The sequence below is a fragment of the Sorex araneus genome, chromosome 2 (genome assembly GCF_027595985.1).
Source record: "Sorex araneus isolate mSorAra2 chromosome 2, mSorAra2.pri, whole genome shotgun sequence".
Taxonomy (NCBI): domain Eukaryota; kingdom Metazoa; phylum Chordata; class Mammalia; order Eulipotyphla; family Soricidae; genus Sorex; species Sorex araneus.
Window position 1 is genome coordinate 50,428,937 of NC_073303.1, and position 19,903 is coordinate 50,448,839.

Sequence of the window (19,903 nt, forward strand, 5' to 3'; positions counted from 1 at the left end):
CACCTAGGGCACGGTATGGGGCAGCTGGCTGGTGCCGTCTTGGCACGTGTGCGTGCATGTGGGGTGAGACTTGTTCTGGGTCACGTCAGCCCCCCCGAGGGTCCCTACCAGTAAGTGGCCGCCAAGTAGGGGAGGCATTCAGGCCTTTATTGGGGGACAGTGTGTGCCCCCAGGCAGAGGCTGTCAGCTCAGTCCGTACAGGGGGCGCCCACACGGCAACGGGCCTCCGGAAGCACCAGGAAGGGGTGGGGGGGCAGTACCCACAGAGAGAGGCCACAGGCTGGAGCCGCGTGGGGCAGGCCGAGAGGGGCGCGGCCACGGACAGGCTGGGTGGGGTGGGCCTGGTCGGGCCGGGGCGCTGGGCCCGAGAACTGGGCTGGCGGCACTAGCAGAGCCAGCGGATGAACCTGTCGAAGAAGCTGGGCTGCACCAAACTGTCATAGTCCTTCTCGCGGAAGATGGCGGCCGTGTCGCCCAGGCTCAGCTTGGCCAGCACGTCGGCGTCCACGTCCGCGCCCACGGCCACCACTGTGGGCACCACGTTCTCCTTGCGCATGGAGTGCAGCGCCTCGTTCAGGCTGAGGTTGCCCGTGACGCCGTCGGTGATGAAGACGAAGGCCAGCTCTGCGTGACGACGGGCGCCCCCCTGACCACGCTGCGCCACGTGGTTGACGGCGTGCACGATGCCAGCGCCCACGTGTGACGCCGAGTCCAGGTAGCGCGCGGCCTCCAGCGCCTCCTGCACCTGGGCCAGGCTGGACGTCAGCGGGAAGACCACCTGCTGCTCGCCCGCCGCCCCGAACTGCAGCAGCGCCAGGCGCGCGTTCAGAGGGTCGTCGTCCCCACGGGCCAGCGTCAGCCGCCGCGACGTGGCCTCCACCAGGCGCAGTGCCTTGCGGAAGTTCTGCTCGCCCAGCCGCTCAGAGCCGTCCAGCAAGAAGACGATGTCCACTGGCCGCTGCGTGCACTGGGCCACATATAGCTCTGGGGGGAGATGTGGGGCCTGTGAGCCCGCCCGCCACAGGCGCCCAGTGGGGACCCCAGGACCCCCTGCCCCTTTGCCCCATCTCTTCAGGCTGGATTCCCCCCTGCCCTGGGGGCTGCACCCAGCTTAGTATTAGTGGAGACCCCCGCAACAGTCTGCAGGGGTCTCCTCTTGCCATCGGCTGACCCTGGGGCAGGAGTTCCTGCGCTCTTGGAAGCAAGGTTCTGAGTGGCTCCGGGGACCCTCAGTGGCAGGTGCCCACAGCCCAGCTTTGGGGGACCCTTAGCACCAGGCAAATACCCATGAGCAGTACCCACGGCCCACCCCAGCCCTGTGTCCAGCCCCCACCCCACTGTCAGGGTCTGGAAGACGTGCCGAGGGCACTGTTAGGAACAATCTTTAAGAAACATTTTTTTTTCTTTTCTCTTTTTGGGTCACACCGGGCGATGCACAGGGGTTACTCCTGGCTCTACACTCAGGAATTACCCCTGGCGGTGCTCAGGGGACCATATGGGATGCTGGGAATCGAACCTGGGTCGGCCTCATGGAAGGCAAATGCCCTACCCGCTGTGCTATTGCTCCAGCCCTGGCTGGGGAGAATCTTTAATGAGCTTATTAAAGAACTAGCTTATTTGCAACTGAAGAGCAACTTCTCTAAACCCACACAAGCCAGTGCTACCTGTGCTTCTAGCAAATTCTTGAGTTCAGTCTGCCTTGCACATCCCTAGGGGCACTGATGCATGAGTGCAGGTTTGGGGTAGCAGTAGGGGGCTGGTTCCCACCAGGACCTGTTCCCACCCCCGCCCCCTGCTTCCTGTGCAGGAGGGGGCTCTGAGGGCCCCTCCCACTTCTGACTCTGGTTGTGCCTGCTGGGATCTGGGAGCCACGGCGACCAGTGGCTTGGCAGAACTCGGGGCTCAATGTGCTGAGATGAGTGAGGCCATCCCTGATGGGAAAGGGGACCTGTAGGTTGGGGACAGCTGCTCAGCTCCTGATTGCCCCGGGTGGGTGCCACCTCCGGGTGCTCACAGGAGGGGGCTGCAGCCATGGGAGCTGGGAGCAGGAAGGGTCTCAGACGCGTGACGGACCCCTGTGCCCCCTGGAGTGTGGGCCAGGAGCCTCGGGTGGGGCAGTTTCACTGCTGGGCACTGGGTGGCCTGGGTGCGGTTCCCATGGAGGGTCAGCAGAGTGCCAGAGCCACCCCGGGGTCCCCCACAATGTCCCTGTGCACCAGCTTAAAGGTGTCAATGAAGAGCTCCATCCAGTGCAGCCGCTCGCCCCCCGTGGCAAACTTGGCCCGTTCGGCAGTGTAGACCAGCGTGGCCACCAGCCTGGAGTAGGTGGCCGGGTCCCCGCTGAGCTTGGTGGCGTTTAGCATGTGTTGGATCAGGGGGGCGGTCCCAGGGAAGGAGGTGTCCCGGCCCTCTTCCGAGTGCAGGAAGGTGACCGCCGGCTCGCCGGGCCGCGCACCATCTGCGGGGGCCAGAGAAGGCTTTGAGGGACCCACTGGCTTGTGGGAGCGCTCTGCGCTGGGACACGGGGACAGGAGCCCACAGGGGGGGCTGGCAAGGGCGCCGGATGAACCAGGGGACAGGCAGAGGGTGCTGGCGGCAGTACCCCAGAATGCTCTTGTACCAAGGGTCCCCGTTTATCCCCCAACCGTGGTGACGGGTACAGAAGCTGCTCCTTAAGGTGGTCCTGACTCCACACGGAGCTCAGGATGCAGACACTGTCCCTCTGGCCCCAGGGCCCAGGACTGACCGGGGCGCTGGGAGCTATTCGGGGAGCTCCAGCCCTCAGACAGTGCCTGTGGATGCTGAGCTCAGCTGTGGCTGCAGGAGTGAGGCTGGCCAGGCCAGGGGTCACACCCAGTCCTGTGTGCCCAGGCCAAGGCAACAAGCTCTCCCAGCACCCTGAGGGAGCCTGGAACGTGGGCAGGACTCACCCACGCTGCAGGTGGGCTACAGGCCAGTTCTGGGAAAGTTTCTCTCATTTGGGGAGGGTGAGCCCTGGAGTTGGGAGGAAGAGGGTCTCCCTGGGGGCCGCCTCTGCACTCTGGAGACTGGAGCCTCGGGGGAATGGGGTCACCTGGACTCAGCTCCACCATGCCCTTCAAGACCAGTCACCCACAAGCAGAGCCACACAAGGACACAGAAGGGACACTCCTTTCCAGGCTCTTTGGGCCGACGTGGAAGCCACAGCAGACATGCAGCCGACAGCGTTTGAGCGACCCGCCCCTGCGGTGAGCAGTGCTCAGCATCTGCCCATGGCTCACAGGCGCAGGAAGGTCAGCCTAGCCCCGAGCCTCTGATGGGGGGGCACCCAGGAGCCCTCCGTGTCTGATGCCATCTGCAGCCGGTTCCTTGAGCATCTTGCCAGATGAGCCAAGCCCCAGCCCGGCCCATTTCCCCTCCTGCGGGCCATTTCCCAGGCAGCACCCAGGTGGACCCAGCACCCCCAGCCACCCACACTCTGGGGCTGAGATCAGGGTCCTAACCATGCCTCATCCTGGACTCCCAGGACCCCGAGGGACAGCCCTGGGTGCCCATGGCCTTGCAGCACACAACCATGTGTGGGGACACAGAACTCCGAAAGGCAAGTACAGGCCTGACCCTCTGCCAGAGAGAGGGGGCTGCAGGCAGCAGCTCTGGCTGGTCAGTGGACAGGTGGTCTCCTTACTGTGCTCACACCCCACTTCAGAACCCCATCCCTGGCCCCTGGCAGCTACAGGCACCTCCCCTCCTGTGCTGGGGCACCTGCCTAGCCACCGCCTCTGGCCGTGGGCTCCCGTCCAGGGGCTGCAGGGATCCTCACTGGAGAGAGGCCGGGCATGCTTCAGGAGGACCCTGCACAGCCCCCCAAATCCCGGGGCGCTAGGCCAAGGGATGGGGTGTTACCTGCTTGGCAGGGGAGGTCCGGGCACACGATCTGGGGGTCTAGAAGAGAGAGGGTGGTGGTGAGCGGGTAGGCTGGCGGTGCCCAGCCCCGTCTGCCCCACCGGTAGCGTCCTCACCCGGGCACAGCACGTCCTCCATGTCGTCGATGAAGCGCTCGGCCACCAGGTCGGAGAAGAGTGTCATGTTGCGCACCTGCTGCGGCTTGTTGCAGGCGATGGACGACAGGCTCTCGCTCTCGTGCTTCTCGTGGAACATGTCGCCGATGCCGATGGCCGTGACGGTGACGTCGCGGTTGCACAGCGCCTGCAGGTGCAGGTCATCGTCGCGCGGGTCGTGCCGGCCGTCGGTGATGACCACGGCGAACACGCGCGTGCCCTGGCGGCGGCTCTCCTTGATGAGCCGGTCGTAGGCGAACTTGAGCGCCGACGGCGTCCACGTGCCGCCCGCGATCCACTCGAGGCTGCGCACGGCCTCCTTGAAGCTGGACAGCGAGTCGATGCGCGGGTCGTCCAGCTGGATGGCCTCAAAGGTGCCCTCATGGCTGTACTGGACCACGCCCACGCGGGTGCCTGCGTGGGCAGAGCGGGCGGGGTGAGGCGCGGGCCGGGTGCGGCCACTCCCTCTCCCTGGGGCCGCTCTGGGCGGTGCCCCGGCTCCGTCCACTGTGCCCTCACCAGTCTCGGACTTGGGGTCCTTGGCGATGGCGCCCAGCCTGTTGACCACGTTGATGACGAAGTTCTTCTCCAGGGTGAAGTTGGTGTAGCCGATGCTCTCGGAGCTGTCGATGACGAACACCACGTCCAGGGCCCCGCAGCGCTTCTCACAGTCTGCGCAAGGGGGGCAGCTCAGCACGGACACGTCAGGCCGCCTGCCCGGCCCCACCCCGCCCCGCCCGGACTCACCGCAGCAGCCGCACGTCTCCCGCACGTATGTCATGACGTCACACTCCTGTAATGCAGCAGCAGGCGTGGCCACCAGGAGCCTCACCCGGACCCCGCCCATCTCCCTCTGACCCTGCCCACCAAGTCCCCGACCCTGCCTACATCCCTATGACCACACCCACCATCTGACCACGCCCACATCCCATGACCACGCCCTTCGCCTAACCACGCCCATCTGTTTCCTTGACCATGCCCAAACCCCATCCGACCACGCCCACTCATGCCCACTACTCATGACCACGCCCACCCGTCCCCTGACCCACCGGTCCACAATGCTCCGATCACGCCCACCTCTCTCACCACGCCCTCCCTCTGACCTTGCCCTCCTCAGGCCATACCTACTCCCGACTCCCTTACCTCTCTGAGCCCGCCCACCTCTGATTCCGACCCTGCCCACCCTTTGACCACGCCCTGTCCGTGACCTGGGTGGGCAGGTATTCAGGCCCAGACACCTACTGTGAGACCGGGATCGCCGGGGGGCCCAGGTTCTCCCTGCAGGAGGGAGAGGTGGGGATGTCAGTGGGCCCTTCTCTGCGGGCACTTTGAGGTCCCTGCCACCCTCACCCTGTTCCTGCACGAGGGCTCAGAGCTGGGTCTCCTACCTCAGGTCCTGGGGGTCCTCTCGGGCCTCGGGGCCCAGGCTCCCCAGGCGGTCCAGGATCCGCCTGCAGGGAAGGGGTGTCACTGCCGGGTGGGGGCACTGGATGGCCAAAGCAGTGGGTACACGGGTGGGGACACAGGGGATACAGGGCACATGGAGGCGGGAGATAGGGGACACAGGATGGGGACACAGGGTGGGGACACGGGGAACATGGGAAAAGGGGGCAGGACACGGAGGGACACGGGTGGGGGACATGGAGGGACACAGGGGGACACAGGAGGACATGGGGCAGGCGCTCACAGGCTCGCCCTTCTCGCCTTTCCTCCCGCTCTCTCCTTTCAGCCCGAAGTCGCCTCTGCCGCCCTGCAGACATGGACAGGGGCGTGAGCGCTCGCAGCGGGGCTGGGACTGGGCTTGGGACTGGCTAGGCGGCTCGCGGTACCCCCACCCGACATGCACTCACGTACCTCGGGGCCTCGGGGGCCGGGCTCGCCCTTGTCACCCTAAAGAGCAAGCACGGGGAGACAGCTGTGACCCCACATCACCTCTGCACCCCCCTGCTGCACCCCTGCCCCTCATTGTCCTTCCCCCTCCCTCCCACCCCTGTCAGCCCCTCCCCACCTCCCCCAGCCTCAGCCCCTCCGGTCCTCCCCTCCGCACAGTGGGGATCTTCCCCTGGACTTACGGGCTCTCCTCGAGGTCCAGGGTAGCTGAATCCAGGTCTGCCGGGGTCTCCCTGAGGGGTGTGGGGCAGACGGATCAGACTGGCTTGGGGGCTGCAGGAGGAGTGCCCTCTGCCCCCTAGGGCCAGTGCAGGCCCAGCCTCTCCTGTGGGCAGGGTGGGGATTACCTTGGGGCCGGGTGGTCCTGAGTCTCCACGGGGACCAGCATCCCCAGGGTCTCCCCGAGATCCCTGCAGGCAGAAAGTGGGGTATTGGCACAGGCGAAGACCCCAGACCCACACGCCCACCCTGCATGGGGGCTAACGAGTCTGCCCTGTGGGTCCTACCCCACTCACCTGCTTTCCAGGTTCCCCCAGGGCACCTTGGGGTCCTCTAGGTCCAGGCAGGCCTCGGTCCCCCTGCAGAGAGAGCGGCCCCATGTGGACGTGGGGTTCCAGTGGGCCAAGGTGCCGGGGGGAAGAGGGTGCAGCACCCCCTCCCCTGGGTGCCCCCCATGGCCCACTGACCTTGGATCCTTTGTTGCCCACCTCTCCGGCCAGGCCCCGGGCACCTTCAGGCCCAGGGTCCCCCTGTGAGGAGAGAGGCTCAGCTAGAGACATGCCAGAAGCTTGGGGGTCCCTTTCTCCAGGGAGTGGCATGACAGCACCCAGACGGGCCCCCACTTCCCAGGCGCAGGTGCCCTGGTCCCGCACTCGGGACCCCAGGCAGACAGTCTAGGCGAGCCGCAGGGCAGACTGCAGGGAAGCTGGCCAGGTCATGCTCGGCCTGCCCGGTCCACATGACGTCACACAGTAGTGCCACACGGTGTCACATGTGTCACTCAGCATCCGACGCCCTGCTCACAGCACATCACAGTGTCACGCAGCACATCACATGGGGCATCACATGTGCCACTTACGGCCATCACACATGCCTCTGCATGCAGGCTGGCTCCAGGACTGGTGCAGGGTCCCCACGGGCCTGCTCCTGTGGGCTGTGGACCCCTCCAGAGGGGGCGGGTGCTGGACACTCACCTTTTCCCCCTTGGTGCCATCACTGCCTGGGCCGCCCTTGGCCCCAGGGTCTCCTCTGCGGCCCTGCAGAGAAGACGTGTGGGTGGGGTGGCAGGAACCCACCCCGGAGCCCCTGACTGGGGCCTCTCCTGGACTCAGGAACTAGGCTGGGGGTTCAGGTTGGGCTGGCGTGAGCATGTCCCCAAGGCCTGGAGGTCTGGGTGCAGGCCAGGGCCCTGTCCAGCCCTCGGTGTGTCCCCCAGGGTCCAGGACACCGTCCACACAGGGGGAGGCAGGGAGGCAAGCCGGGCACTCACAGGCTCTCCGCGGGGTCCTCGAGGCCCAGGACCACCCTTGGCTCCCTTCACGCCGGGGCTGCCTGGGGCTCCGCTGTTGCCCTGGTAACCCTGTGAGGTAGACAGTCAGGACCGGAACCCCAGGCACCCCACCCATGTGTGGCCCTTTGTGAGGCACTTGCCTTGCTTCCTTTGGCCCCGCTCTCGCCCGGGGGGCCTCTGCGTCCAGGCCGGCCAGCGTCTCCCTGTAGGGTTGGTGCTGTCAGTGTGGCTGTGAGAAACCCGAACTCGGGTGGCCTGAGGGCAGAACCCCTAGGAAACCCCCAAGGGAGGGTGCTCCGGGCACGCAGACCCGAACGATGGGCTGGGCTACCAGGGCAGGCCTGAGGGTGGGGCTCCAGGTGCTCAGAACCTGAGGGTGGGGATCCAGGTGCTCAGCAGAAAGGGTGACCCCCACACTCCGGGAAGGATCTCACATCCCGGGAAGGATCTCACACCACGGGAAGGACCTCACACCCCGGAAAGGAGCCCCACCCTGGGAAGGACTCCCATACCCTGTGAAGGACCCCACAGCCCAGGAAGGACCCGCACAGTCCAAGAAGGAACCCCACCTGGGAAGGACCCCAACTCCGGGAAGGCATTCCACCCTGGGAAGGACCCCTATACCCCCAGAAGGACCCTACAGCCTAGGAAGGACACCCATCCTGGGAAGGACCCCACGCCCTGGGAAGGACCACCACACCCCTGGAAGGACCCCAAAAGCTGGGAAGGATGCCCACTATGGAAAGGCCCCCCATACTGGGAAGGACCCCACAGGCTGGGAAGGGCCCCACACCCCGGGAAGGGCTCCCACACCCCGGGACGGGCCCCACACCCCGTGAAGGCCCTCCACCCTGGGAAGGACCCCTATACCCCCGCAAGGACCCACAGCCTGGGAATGACCCCCACCCTGGGAAGGACCCCACATCACAGGAAGAGCCCCCACCCTGGGAAGGTCTCCACCCCGGGAAGAACACCCTGGGAAAGACCCTCACACTCCAGGATGGACCCCCAAACCCCAGGATGGGTCCCTACACCCCAAGACGGACCCCCCACCCTGGGAAGGACCCCCACACCCTGGAACGGGCCCCCACTCTGGGAAGGCCCCAAAACTCGGGAAGGACCCCCAGCCCAGGAAGGACTCACACACCCCAGGAAGGACCCCCACACCAGGAAGGCCCCTGCACCCCAGGAAGGACCCCCACAGCCCAGGAAGCCTCCTCCAGGAAGGACCCCACCCCAGATGGACCCCCACATGCCAGGATGGACCCCAACCCTGGGAAGAACCCCCACACTGGGGAGGCTCCCACACCCCAGGAAGAAACCCAGCTCTGGGAAGGATGTACACCCTGGGAAGGACCCCAGACACCGGGAGGACTCCAGAGACCGGGAGGGGCCCCCACACCCCAGGAAGTACCCCCACATCCTGGGAAGGATTGCCCCAGCCTAGGAAAGACCCCCATCCTGGGAAGGTCTCCACCCCGGAAGGACCACCACACCCTGGGAAGGACCCTTACACCTCGGGATGGACCCCATCCTGGGAAGTACCCCACTACCTGGGAAGTACCCCACTACCTGGGAAGGACCCCACCCTGGGAAGGACCACCACACTGGGATGGTCCCCACACTCCAGGAAGAACCCCCACCTTGGGAAGGACCCCCACAATGGTAAGGCCCCCACACCCCGAGAAGAAACCCAACCCCAGGAAGGACCCCCACACTGGAAGGCCCCGACACCCTGGCAAGGACCTCCACCCTGGGAAAGACCCCCACCCTGGGAAGGACACCCACCCTGGGAAGGACCTCGTACCCCAGGAAGGTCCACACCCTGTAAAGGACCCCCACACCCCAGGATGAACCCCCACCCTGGGAGGGACCCTGACCTCAGGAAGGAACTCACACCCTGTGAGTTCCTACCCTACCCAAGAGCCGGGAAGGGCCCCCGCAGCCCGGCAAGTGCCTGCACAGCACAGGAAGGACGCCCACCCTGGGAAGGACCCCCACGCTGGTAAGGACCCCAACTGTGGGAAGGACCCCACAGCCTGGGAAGGAACCCCACTCTAGGAAGGCCCCCATATCCCGGAAAGGGCCCACACATCCCGGGAAGGACCCCCACAGCCCAGGAAGGACCCCCACAGCCCAGGAAGGACCCCACCCTGGGAAGGTCCCCACCACGTGAAGGACCCCCACACCTTGGAATGGACCCCCCACACCCCAGGATGGATTCCCACCCTGGGAGAAAAACCCCACACTGTGAAGGCCCCCACACCCCAGGAAGAATGCCCACCCGGGGAAGGTACCCCCACACTAGGAAGGCCCCCACACCCTGGGAAGGACCCTCACCCTGGGAAGGCACTCACTCAGGGAAGGACCCCCACCCTGGGAAGGTCATCACACCCTGGAAAGGACCCAAAATCCCAGGAAGGACTCCACAGCCTAGGAAGGGCCCCCACACCCCCTAAAGGGCACCTATATCCTGGGAAGGATCCCCACACTCTGGAAAGGACCCCACACACTGGGAAGGACCCCACACACTGGGAAGGACCCCACACACTGGGAAGGACACCACAGCCTGAAAAGGGCCCACACATCCTGGGAAAGACTCCACATCCCAGGAAGGACCCCCACCCTGGGAAGGTCCCCACCCTGGGAAGGACCCCCACCATGGGAAGGACCCTCAGTCACTGAATGACCCCATACTCCGGGAAGGACCCCCACACCCCAGGAAGGACTTCACACCCGGGAAGGACCCCATCCTGGGAAGGACCCCAAACCACGAGAACGACCCCCACTCTGGGATGGACAACACCCTGGGAAGGACCCCCCCATCCTGGGAAGTAACCCAACCCCGGGAATGACCCCAAGTTGGGAAGGACCTTCACAATCAGGGATGGACCCCCACCCCCAGGGATGGACCCCCACCCTGGAAGGAGCCGCATAGCCCGGGTAGGATTCTCACAACCCGGGAAGGACCCCCACAGCCCTGGAAGGACACCCACCCTGGGAATTGTTCCCTACCCTGTGACGGACCACCACCCTGGGAAGGACCCCCACCCCGGGAAGGGCCCCTGGGGTGCTCCCCCAGGCTGTCCGAGAAGGAACCCTGGGGGGAGCCTGTGTCCCGGCCACATGCCCCTACCTTGGCGCCTTGGTCGCCCTGCTCTCCAGGGCTGCCTGCTTCTCCAGGGTAGCCATCAGGTCCCTGCGGGGGAGGGGCTGCTTGACTGGGAGCCTGGGGAGGCTGGGCCCCACCAGAAGCCTGGCCTGCGGGCTCCCTGCCCTCCCGAGCCCCAGGGCAACAGCTGCAGGGGCAGAGCAGGGGTGAGGGGTAAGACCACACCTACCCGGCTCCCGGGATCCCCCTTGCATCCAGGAGGTCCAATGCGCCCCAACTTGCCCTGCAGGAGACGGGGACAGGAGAGACCTCAGGGCAGCACAAGGCCATGTGAGAGTGTCACCCAGGGGCAGGTGGAGCATGTGTGCAGTGCTGCCCCTTTGCACGTGTGTGCGTGCGTGTGTGATAGTATGTGTGTACTGCTGTGTGCATGCCTGTGATGTATGTGTTTACACAGCTGTGATGTGTGTGTGTGTGTGTGTGTGTGTGTGTGTGTGTGTGTGTGTGTGTGTGTGTGTGCGCACGTGTGGTGACTGCATGCACAGAGGCCTTGATCCCCTCATCCCCCCATTCCAGGCTCGCTGCAGGCTGGGGTCCTGCAGGCAGGCCTCAGATTTCAGAGTGAGTGTTTCCTGGGCTCCAGCAAAGGTGCTCTTCCAGCCACAGGGCTGAGCCTGTGCTTGGCAGCCCCCTGCTGTGAGATGGGGGTGGGGCCCTGAGGGTCCCGCAGGGCTTGTCCTGAGGAAGGGCTCAAGGCTGCTACCTTCTGTCCATCAGTCCCATTCTTGCCGGCCAGGCCAGAGGCGCCCTGAGGGGAAGGAGGGGCAGCCGTCAGCCCTCGCCACAGCCCCAGTGCTGGGAGCGGGGTGCCCGCCCGCCTGGCCCCTTACCTTTCGTCCGTCAGCTCCAAATTCACCCTGTGCAGGAGAGAGGTATTTAGCAGGCCTGAGGTGGTCACTCACAGTCACTCCAGCCCAGCAGAGGCCATCACGCGAGGTCTGACCACAGGGGTCATCTCACCTTCTCTCCTTTGAGGCCGGGAACCCCCTGTGGAGGGGAGTAGGGGATCAGGGTTACAGGGGCCGACCCGTCCTGACCGAGGCCACCAGCTCCCCCCGCCCCCCGCCAATGGGCTGCTCTGTCAGTGCTGTGTCCTCGCCACTGGGCAGAGAGTGACTTGCCTTGGGTCCGGGGAATCCGATGGGGCCCTCGATGCCCGGGTCCCCCTGCGGAAGAAGAAGAAAGGGCCAGAGGTGACGCTTGCCCAGGGGTCTGGGGTGGGAGGGGGGCTGGGGGCACACTCACCTGTCGTCCCTTCTGTCCAGGCTCACCCGGCTCGCCCATGTTGCCCTTGGCACCCTGGAAGCGACAGGAAGAGGTCAGCAGAGCAGCAGGGGTGGGGTGGCTGTGCCCGCTCGCTGCCGAGGGCAGCAGAGCGAGCCCCGGGCTCGGCCACTCCCCACAGGAGCAGCTGTGTCCGTGGGTCCTGGCCGGCTCAGCCCAGGGCTCTTGGCCTGCCCTCTCCACCTGCCTGCGTGTCCACCCGCTTAACACTGAGCATCGGACGGCGAGTCTGTCCTCAGAGCTGTGCAGGCTTGTGATGGGTGCCACGTGTCACTGGGCACCCTGGGGCTCCCCAGGACCTGTGCGGCCCCGGCCAGCCTGGCGCTCAGTGCAGAGGGAGCTGGCGGGGGGCAGAGAGAGGCTGCAGGGGTGCCTGGGAGCCACCGATTCCCCTGGGGTCCCCGTGTCCTGTGTCTCAGGCTACCTGGGGGTGCCCTGTGGGGCCTGGGGGCTGAGGTGGCTGGTGGGCGCTTGCTCCTGAGCCAGAGTGCTGACCCACCTACAGGTGGGAGCTCAGAGCCCCCAGGGTCCTGCTGTGGACACTGCGGCCTGAAGCTGGGAGGGTTTGTCCTGACGCCTCTGTGGCGGCGTGCTCCCCCTAGACTGAGTTCTTACCTCGCCTCGATCTCACGCCCCCTCCACCCCTTCTCGCCTCAGTTCTCTCCCCCTCACACCACCCCCCTGCCTCAGTTCTTATGCCCCACTGGCAGTTTCTTGCCCCGCCCACTAGAGTGGTCTCAGCAGGGGGTCCTCCTGGGACCAGCGTCCCTTTGCTTAGTGGCTGGTCAGCAGGGGCTGAGTGGGGGAGCCCAGGGCGGGGTCAGGCTGTGGGGGCGTCTCACCTTCTGTCCACGGTAGCCCTTGGGGCCGGGCGCGCCCCTGATTTCCAGACAGCTCACTTTGTAGCACTGAAATGAGAGGGTGGTTAGGCCTGCCAGGGCTCCCTCGGTGCCCAGTGTCCAGTGCCCGCCTCCTCCCAGCCAGGAGCCGCAGGAGTCCCTCTCCATGGGCAGTGGCAGGGGCAGCGGGCAGGGACTGGAGCCAGGGCTGGCCGTGGACACTCACCTCCCCGTAGGCCTCGTGTTTCTGTGGGAGAAAGGAGGGGGAGCCTGGTGAGTGGGGCTGGGCCCGAGCCTCACCGTGTCCTCCCACGCCAGGGGGGAAACCGAGGCCGGCCGCTCACCATGACCCGGATTATGCGGTTGATGGTGTCCTGGTCCATCTCGGAGTCAGGCCGGATGGTGACGTAGCCATTGCGGTAGAGCTCGTGGGGGACACTGGCCAGGTCCCGAAGGCCCTGCTCGTGCAGCCGCTGGCTGGGGGACACGGCGAACAGCCGTATGCCCTCGTCGCGGGCGCGCTCAGCCTGCAGCTTGAGGCCGCCGCATGGGCTGCCGGTGACATGGCCGTCGGTGATGACCACGGCGAAGGCCACGGCACCCTTGCCCAAGAAGGGCTTCACCTGCTGCGTCATGTCGGCGATGGCACAGTCGGTGAAGGTGCCCCGCCGGAAGGACACGATGCCGCGCAGCTTGCTGAGGAAGGTGGCCCGGTCGCTGTCGGGCGGGCTGAACACCTTCACAACGTCTGAGAAGTGCAGCCCGCCCAGCCGCCAGCTCAGGTGCACCTGGTCCAGGTACAGCTGGTCCTGCAGCTGGCTGGTCAGCTCCACCACGAACTCCTGCATGTGCTGCAGCAGCCGGTCCGTGGGCGGCTGCATGGCCACACTCTCCGACGTGTCCAGCACGAAGTACACGTACACCGGGCAGTGCACCTTCTCTGGGGACACACATGGGGACATCAGCCCGAGACGCAGTCTCACGGGCCCCGCACTGCCTTCCCTCTGCAACATGGCCCTCTACACTGCACCTCTGCCGTGCCCACAGCCCAGCCCTCTGCGCACCCCTCTCCCCTCCCCGCACGCACCCACAGCCCAGCCACCTGCGCTCCCTCCTTTCCCTCCCTTCCCTCCCCTCCCCTGCATGCACCAGAGCCCAGCCACCTGTGCCCCCTCCCTCCCCCTCCCCTGCATGCACCCATATCACCTCTTGACCCCCCAGCCCCTCCCCTGGCCCCTGTAGGAACCTGGGCAGTTGTTGCTACTGTCTATGGTGTCGGGTGCGATGACCTCCTGCTGCTGGGCATGGAGGACCCCCAGGAGCCCCCAGAGCAGGAGGATGGGGCAGAGGCCTCTAAGCATCTTGGAGACACCTGAGTGCCCTGGCGACCTGCAACAGGAGTGAGGTCCCTGCAGAGTGACCACCACCCGACCCCCTGTCCAGGTCGCACAGCGTCCCCTGAAGAGGGGCCTCCGCTGGGTCCTCCTGTCCCATGGACACACAGTGGCCACGGGCCTAGGCTGCGACTCCCAGGTCACAGCCACCACCAACTGTGAGGGTGCAGGAGCTGCAGGTTTGGGCTTGGTCTCTCCCCCTGCCCCTGCCCTGGCCATGGGTGGGGCCTGGAGGGGGTGGGAGAGTAGAGTGCAGGGGGAGGGGCCTGCTCCTCCTGGTGCTGGCCAAGGGCTTGGGGAGCCCTCCTCCTGGGGGCTGCACTGGAGGCATCTCTACTCTGGGGCACACATACGGGCATTCCCTGCAGGGAAGGGACGTGTCCACACCCCTCTCTCTCACACACACTCTGCCCCTTCACTCACACACAGACACAGACACCACTCACCCCATAGTTCACATGTCATCCACCCCGTCACACAGTTTTGGAGGGTCACTTCTGGTGGGCTCAGGGGACCATATGGAGCACTGAGAATTGAACCCGGTCGGCCACGTGCAAGCTCCCTCCCTTCTGTACTATCCCTCTAGCCCCATTAAAAAAAATGGTTTGTTTTGTGACTTCTCTTTTGTTGATTCCAGAATAAATGCTGTCTTTTAGTGGTTTATTTCTTCAGGTGAATCTCTTTGAACTCACACTACTCAGAGCTGGCTGTACTCCTTTTATGTTTCTATTCGTGTCATTCATAAAATTTAAGATATTTGTGACTTTTTTTTTTTTTTCGCTTTTTGGCTCATGCTTGGCTGTGCTCAGGGGTTACTCCTGGCTCTGCACTCAGGAATTACTCCTGGTGGTGCTTGGGGGACCACGTGGCAAACGCCCTACCCGTTGTGCCATTGCTCCACCCCCAGTTTGTGACTTCTTTCTCCAAAGGCCTGTCTCTCTCTCTCCCTGCAGCTCTCCTCTGGGCCCCTCACACTGACAGTAGCCCTGAGGCCTTCAGACCCCAGGGAGGTCCTGGTCCTTGGGTGGGAGAGGGGGATGCCCCCTGCCGTGGGCCCGTGGGCCCTTTCTTTAGTCTGCTTTTCATTTCCCGGAGAGTCCCCATGCCCGTCTCCAGCACCATAGCTTATTCCTCTGCGTGACCCTGCTCTAGAATCCAACAAAATCTCCATTTTAGTCACGATACTTTTCAGTTCCATCATTTCTTTTTGGATTCTATTTAGGTTTTGTTGATACTTCTATTTTTCCTACATTCTTTTCTTGACTTTTTTCTTTTTTATTGAAACTGAAAAATGGTTGTTGGATGCCTTCCTACCGTGGGTGGGGCTCTCACCATCCCTGTGTGCTTCTCTGCCTTGTGATGTGGTTGAAAAGGATAAATTTAAACGGCAACACGAAACTGGATCATAGTAACACGGAACCCAATAATCTGAAAACGAGGCCCTGCCCGGGGCTGCCCACAGGACAGGTCTCCACAGGAAGGTCAGCAACACGAAGGGGAGGGCCCACCTGGTTGCTTCAACCGTGCTAATAAAGCTCAACCCTTCCATGATGAAAGCACAGCAGTCCCAGGAGCAGCTCCCAGCACCTGAAGTCCCCTGACCCCGATCAGGAGTAAGCTCTGAGCACTGGTGACTGAGACCCCCACAAGGCCCATTCCACGAAAAAAAAACAACTTAGCAAAGTGTCAATTCATAAAAGTCATTTATATTTCCATACAAAAACAATGAATCCCAAAAGGAAATTTTAAAAATCCATTCACATAACCTAACCAAAAAAGTGCAGCATACTCAGAAGCTGTCTTTACCAAGGAGATAGAAGATTCTGTTGGGTGGGGGGGTCAGGGCTGCTCCCAGATCAGTGCTCAGGGATCTCCATGCTCAGGGCTTGTTACACCACGCTCACATACTCCATTCTCAGTGCTCATGGGTATGCCAAGGTCAGTGCTAATGTTACTCCCAGATAAGTGCTCACAGAAACTCCCAGTTTAGACTCCACCCCCAGTTTGTGACTTCTTTCTCCAAAGGCCTGTCTCTCTCTCTCTCCCTACAGCTCTCCTCTGGGCCCCTCACACTGACAGTAGCCCTGAGGCCTTCAGACCCCAGAGAGGTCCTGGTCCTTGGGTGGGAGAGGGGGATGCCCCCTGCCGTGGGCCCGTGGGCCCGTGGGCCCTTTCTTTAGTCTGCTTTTTATTTCCTGGAGAGTCCCCATGCCCGTCTCCAGCACCGTAGCTTATTCCTCTGCGTGACCCTGCTCTAGAATCCAACAAAATCTCCATTTTAGTCACGATACTTTTCAGTTCCATCATTTCTTTTTGGATTCTATTTAGGTTTTGTTGATACTTCTATTTTTCCTACATTCTTTTCTTGACTTTTTTCTTTTTTATTGAAACTGAAAAATGGTTGTTGGATGCCTTCCTACCGTGGGTGGGGCTCTCACCATCCCTGTGTGCTTCTCTGCCTTGTGATGTGGTTGAAAAGGATAAATTTAAACGGCAACACGAAACTGGATCATAGTAACACGGAACCCAATAATCTGAAAACGAGGCCCTGCCCAGGGCTGCCCACAGGACAGGTCTCCACAGGAAGGTCAGCAACACGAAGGGGAGGGCCCACCTGGTTGCTTCAACCGTGCTAATAAAGCTCAACCCTTCCATGATGAAAGCACAGCAGTCCCAGGAGCAGCTCCCAGCACCTGAAGTCCCCTGACCCCGATCAGGAGTAAGCTCAAACTCAGTGCTCAGGGGTACTCCCAGCTCAGTGCTCGGGATATGCCCAGTGGTTGCTGGGATTTGAACCCAGGTCTCTGGAAATTTTTAACTAATTCCTCTGGCCCTGGGAGACTACTGAAAACTATTCAACATTTCTCACAGGAATTTTAAAAAATCAATGAAAGAAATATAATTGTGAATTAGAAGCTCTGATGTTAATATGTGAATGATACCCAGAGTCATCTGCAGATTTTGTACAGTCCCTATCAATGTCCCAATCATCATTTTTGCAGGAATAGAAAAGCATATAAGGAATATATAAGGAAATAACCTGAGAAGAGACCCAAAGTGGAGAACTCATACTCCCTGGCCTCCAGAGGTACTACTAACACGATGCAAATCCAGTGTGGGCCTGGAGTAGAACCCTGCCACAGAGCCCAGAGGAAAGAACAGGATCTAGAACAGAAGCAAGCTATCCCTGAAGGTCCCCCCACATGTGCTGGAGGCCACACGGAAAGAGGAGGCGGGGCCCCTCCTTCCATTAGGCACAGCAGTGGACTCACGGCCCAGAGCCGACAGTTGTCCCTAAGTCTACAAACTCGCAGAAGAAAACAGGCAATGACATAGCAAGGGAGCAAGGCTGGTGGCTCCTGGGCCACAGCATCTAAGCACACGTGACTAGGGAAAGAAACGACACTCTGGATTTTGTGAGATGAAACAAGAACCCTGTCCATAGCCAGAAGGCTACTTAGAGAGGAGAACTGTGGCCAAAGAGACGGCATGGTCAGAGGTCATTGTCAGGAGGCCGAGAAGGGAAGCCAGGAAGCCCGACAGGAAAGCAGAGCACGGGGGCTGACGTGGGACCGAGGGCACTCGGAGCGGCCATCCCGTGCATAGGGGGGATCCACCCCACCCCAGACGAGAACTGGGCACCACACGTGCTGACTAGCTCTGGGAGGTCTGGCTCCCCACGCTGCAGACGGCGGGAGGCACCCGTGGGGTCGGAAGGCAAGGCCAGGAAGTGGGCCTGTCCACAGTGGCTCCCACGGGGTCTGGCAGGGCAGCAGCAGTGCTCAGGAGGATGAGGGGCGTCCACACGAGGGCACTGCTCAGCTGTGGGGGACACAACTGCACTAGGGCTCTGGGAAGTGGCCCTCGGGAGGACAGGTGGGCCCCTAGGGTAGCCCAGAAGCAGATAGGGCAGGTGGAGGGCCCAAGGGGGCATGGTGGGCAGGGCTGGGCAGGGGCACTGCTGCCCCTTCCCGAGGCACTGCGGTGGACAGAGCTTGGCCCTGGGTGCAGGAGCAGGACGTAGATGCGGGAGGGGACTTGGTAAGCCCCCGCCTCCCCAGGACTAGGGGCACAGGCACCAAGGCTGAGGGGCCTGAGGCGGGGCTGCTGGGCGTGGACTCCCCATGCCGACCAGCAGAGCCCAGCTGGCCGGAGCAGCCACGGGGCGGGGGGGAGCGGATGGGCGTGGGGATCAGGCGCCTCTGGGGCAGCACCCCGAGCCAGCGCCACCCTGTGCTGTGTCCATGAGCCCGAGAAGCCCAGCAGTGACCGAGCCCTAGTGACCCGAGCTGTGTGGGTTCCCGCCACTGTGTCTGGGGCGTGGCCAGGCCTCGTTCCCCGCAGGGAAGGGAGCTATGGGGAGCACGGGGAGGGGAGCAGGGTGTGGGCCTGAGGCTGGTTCCCCTGCCCCCCATGGGCAGGCCCCTGGGGATGGGACCTGAGCCTCCAGCCGTCCCTGGGGCTTGGGGGACCTCGGGTAAGCGGCAGAAGCAGACGGAAGCCTGGCCCAGAGCTGAGGGTGCTGCCCTGCCCTTTGTCAGGAGCACAGAGCCCAGGAGACCCCAGAGGCCACGCTGGTCTCCTAGGCCCACTGCATCCCCACTCCCCGGGAGGGTGGGGCAGCCCACGTGCTCCCCCCCTCCAGCAGCCTCCTGGGCCTCAGAGCGAGGCTAAGTCCCCTGCACCCACTAAAATGGGCCTGGGGCAGCCCCCCTGGTGGGAGGGAGCAGGGGGGCTCTGGCTGGGCCCCAAAGGCACTAAGAGGGCTGCAGAGAGAAGGCGCAGCTGGCTAAGGGGCACAGCTAGGGGGTCCCAGGCAGCTAGGGGGTCCCAGGCAGCTAGGAGGTCCCAAGCAGCTAGGAGGTTCCAGGCAACTAGGGGGTCCCAGGAAGCTAGGGGGTTCCAGGAAGCTAGGGGGTTCCAGGCAGCTAGGGGGTCCCAGGCAGCTAAGGACCCAGGCAGCTAGGGGGTCCCAGGCAGCTAGGGGGTCCCAGGAAGCTAGGGGGTCCCAGGCAGCTAGGAGGTTCCAGGCAGCTAAGGTCCCAGGCAGCTAGGGGGTCCCAGGAAGCTAGGAAGTTCCAGGCGGCTAAGGTTGCTAACAGTTAAGGAGGCTCAGTCACAGGCCAGGCGTTGGCAGCTGAGGGTGTCTGTGTGGGGACCCAGGTGGAGTTCAGTCTGCCCAAAGCGCGGGAGTGGCCCCTGCCCAGACCCCCAGCATGCCAGGCCCAGGCCCCGCCCGCAGAGTGGGCGCCGGGTCCCAGGGTCCCAGATGGGCTCTGGGGAGCTTACCCAAGCCCGCGGCGCTGGGGCGTCCGTCCGACCGACCGCGACGGGACCGTCCTAGGCGGCTGGGTCTGGGTCCAGACGCACCGGAGGGAGGGAGCAAGGGAGGGAGGGAGAGAGGGAGGGGCTCCGGCGGGGCCGCCCCTTACCCTGCCACGACAGCAACAGCCTCCACCAGGAGGCGCTGCGGCCCCGTGGGAAAGGGAGAGGGGAGGGGGAGAGGGGGGAGGAGGAGGGGAGGGAAGGAGCAGCCGGTGCAGGTGAGTGGACGGGAGAGGTGGGGGTGCGGGTGGGTGACAGGCGGGTGCACCTGGGGTGCAGACAGGAAGAGGTCAGAAGAAGCAGGAGGGGGTTGGGGAGGGAGGAAGGACCCCAAGAGGCCAGGTCAGGGGGCAGCTATGTCCCCCCATGCTCTCTGTGTGGAGGGGTGGGGGGACCAGAGGACAGTGTGGAGGTGTGGGGGACTTGAGGGCTCCTCCAGCAGCTTTCAGGGC

At 63.6% G+C, this 19,903-nt stretch overlaps 1 protein-coding gene across 2 annotated transcripts; it reads right to left on the minus strand.

Annotated features, from left to right (window-relative positions):
• Positions 1-137: 137 nt before the first annotated feature.
• Positions 138-19,482, minus strand: COL6A2 (collagen type VI alpha 2 chain). 2 transcript variants are annotated; one of them, XM_004602314.2, is made up of 28 exons: positions 19,416-19,482; positions 13,979-14,121; positions 13,077-13,672; positions 12,959-12,979; positions 12,736-12,801; positions 11,855-11,908; positions 11,731-11,775; positions 11,570-11,596; positions 11,440-11,466; positions 11,313-11,357; positions 10,779-10,832; positions 10,574-10,636; positions 7,578-7,640; positions 7,417-7,506; positions 7,121-7,183; positions 6,614-6,676; positions 6,443-6,505; positions 6,275-6,337; positions 6,110-6,160; positions 5,892-5,927; positions 5,725-5,787; positions 5,426-5,488; positions 5,280-5,315; positions 4,785-4,830; positions 4,557-4,709; positions 3,999-4,451; positions 3,883-3,921; positions 138-984 (listed from the first exon to the last, which is right to left on the minus strand). In XM_004602314.2, exons 2-28 carry the CDS (start codon positions 14,091-14,093, stop codon positions 386-388), a joined length of 3,057 nt encoding a protein of 1,018 aa, XP_004602371.2. In that variant the 5' UTR covers positions 14,094-14,121; positions 19,416-19,482; the 3' UTR covers positions 138-385. The 2 variants fall into 2 exon arrangements, with proteins under 2 accessions (XP_004602371.2, XP_004602372.2); XM_004602315.2 differs by lacking the exon at positions 138-984 and adding an exon at positions 1,356-2,458.
• Between the last annotated feature and the right edge of the window lie 421 nt (positions 19,483-19,903).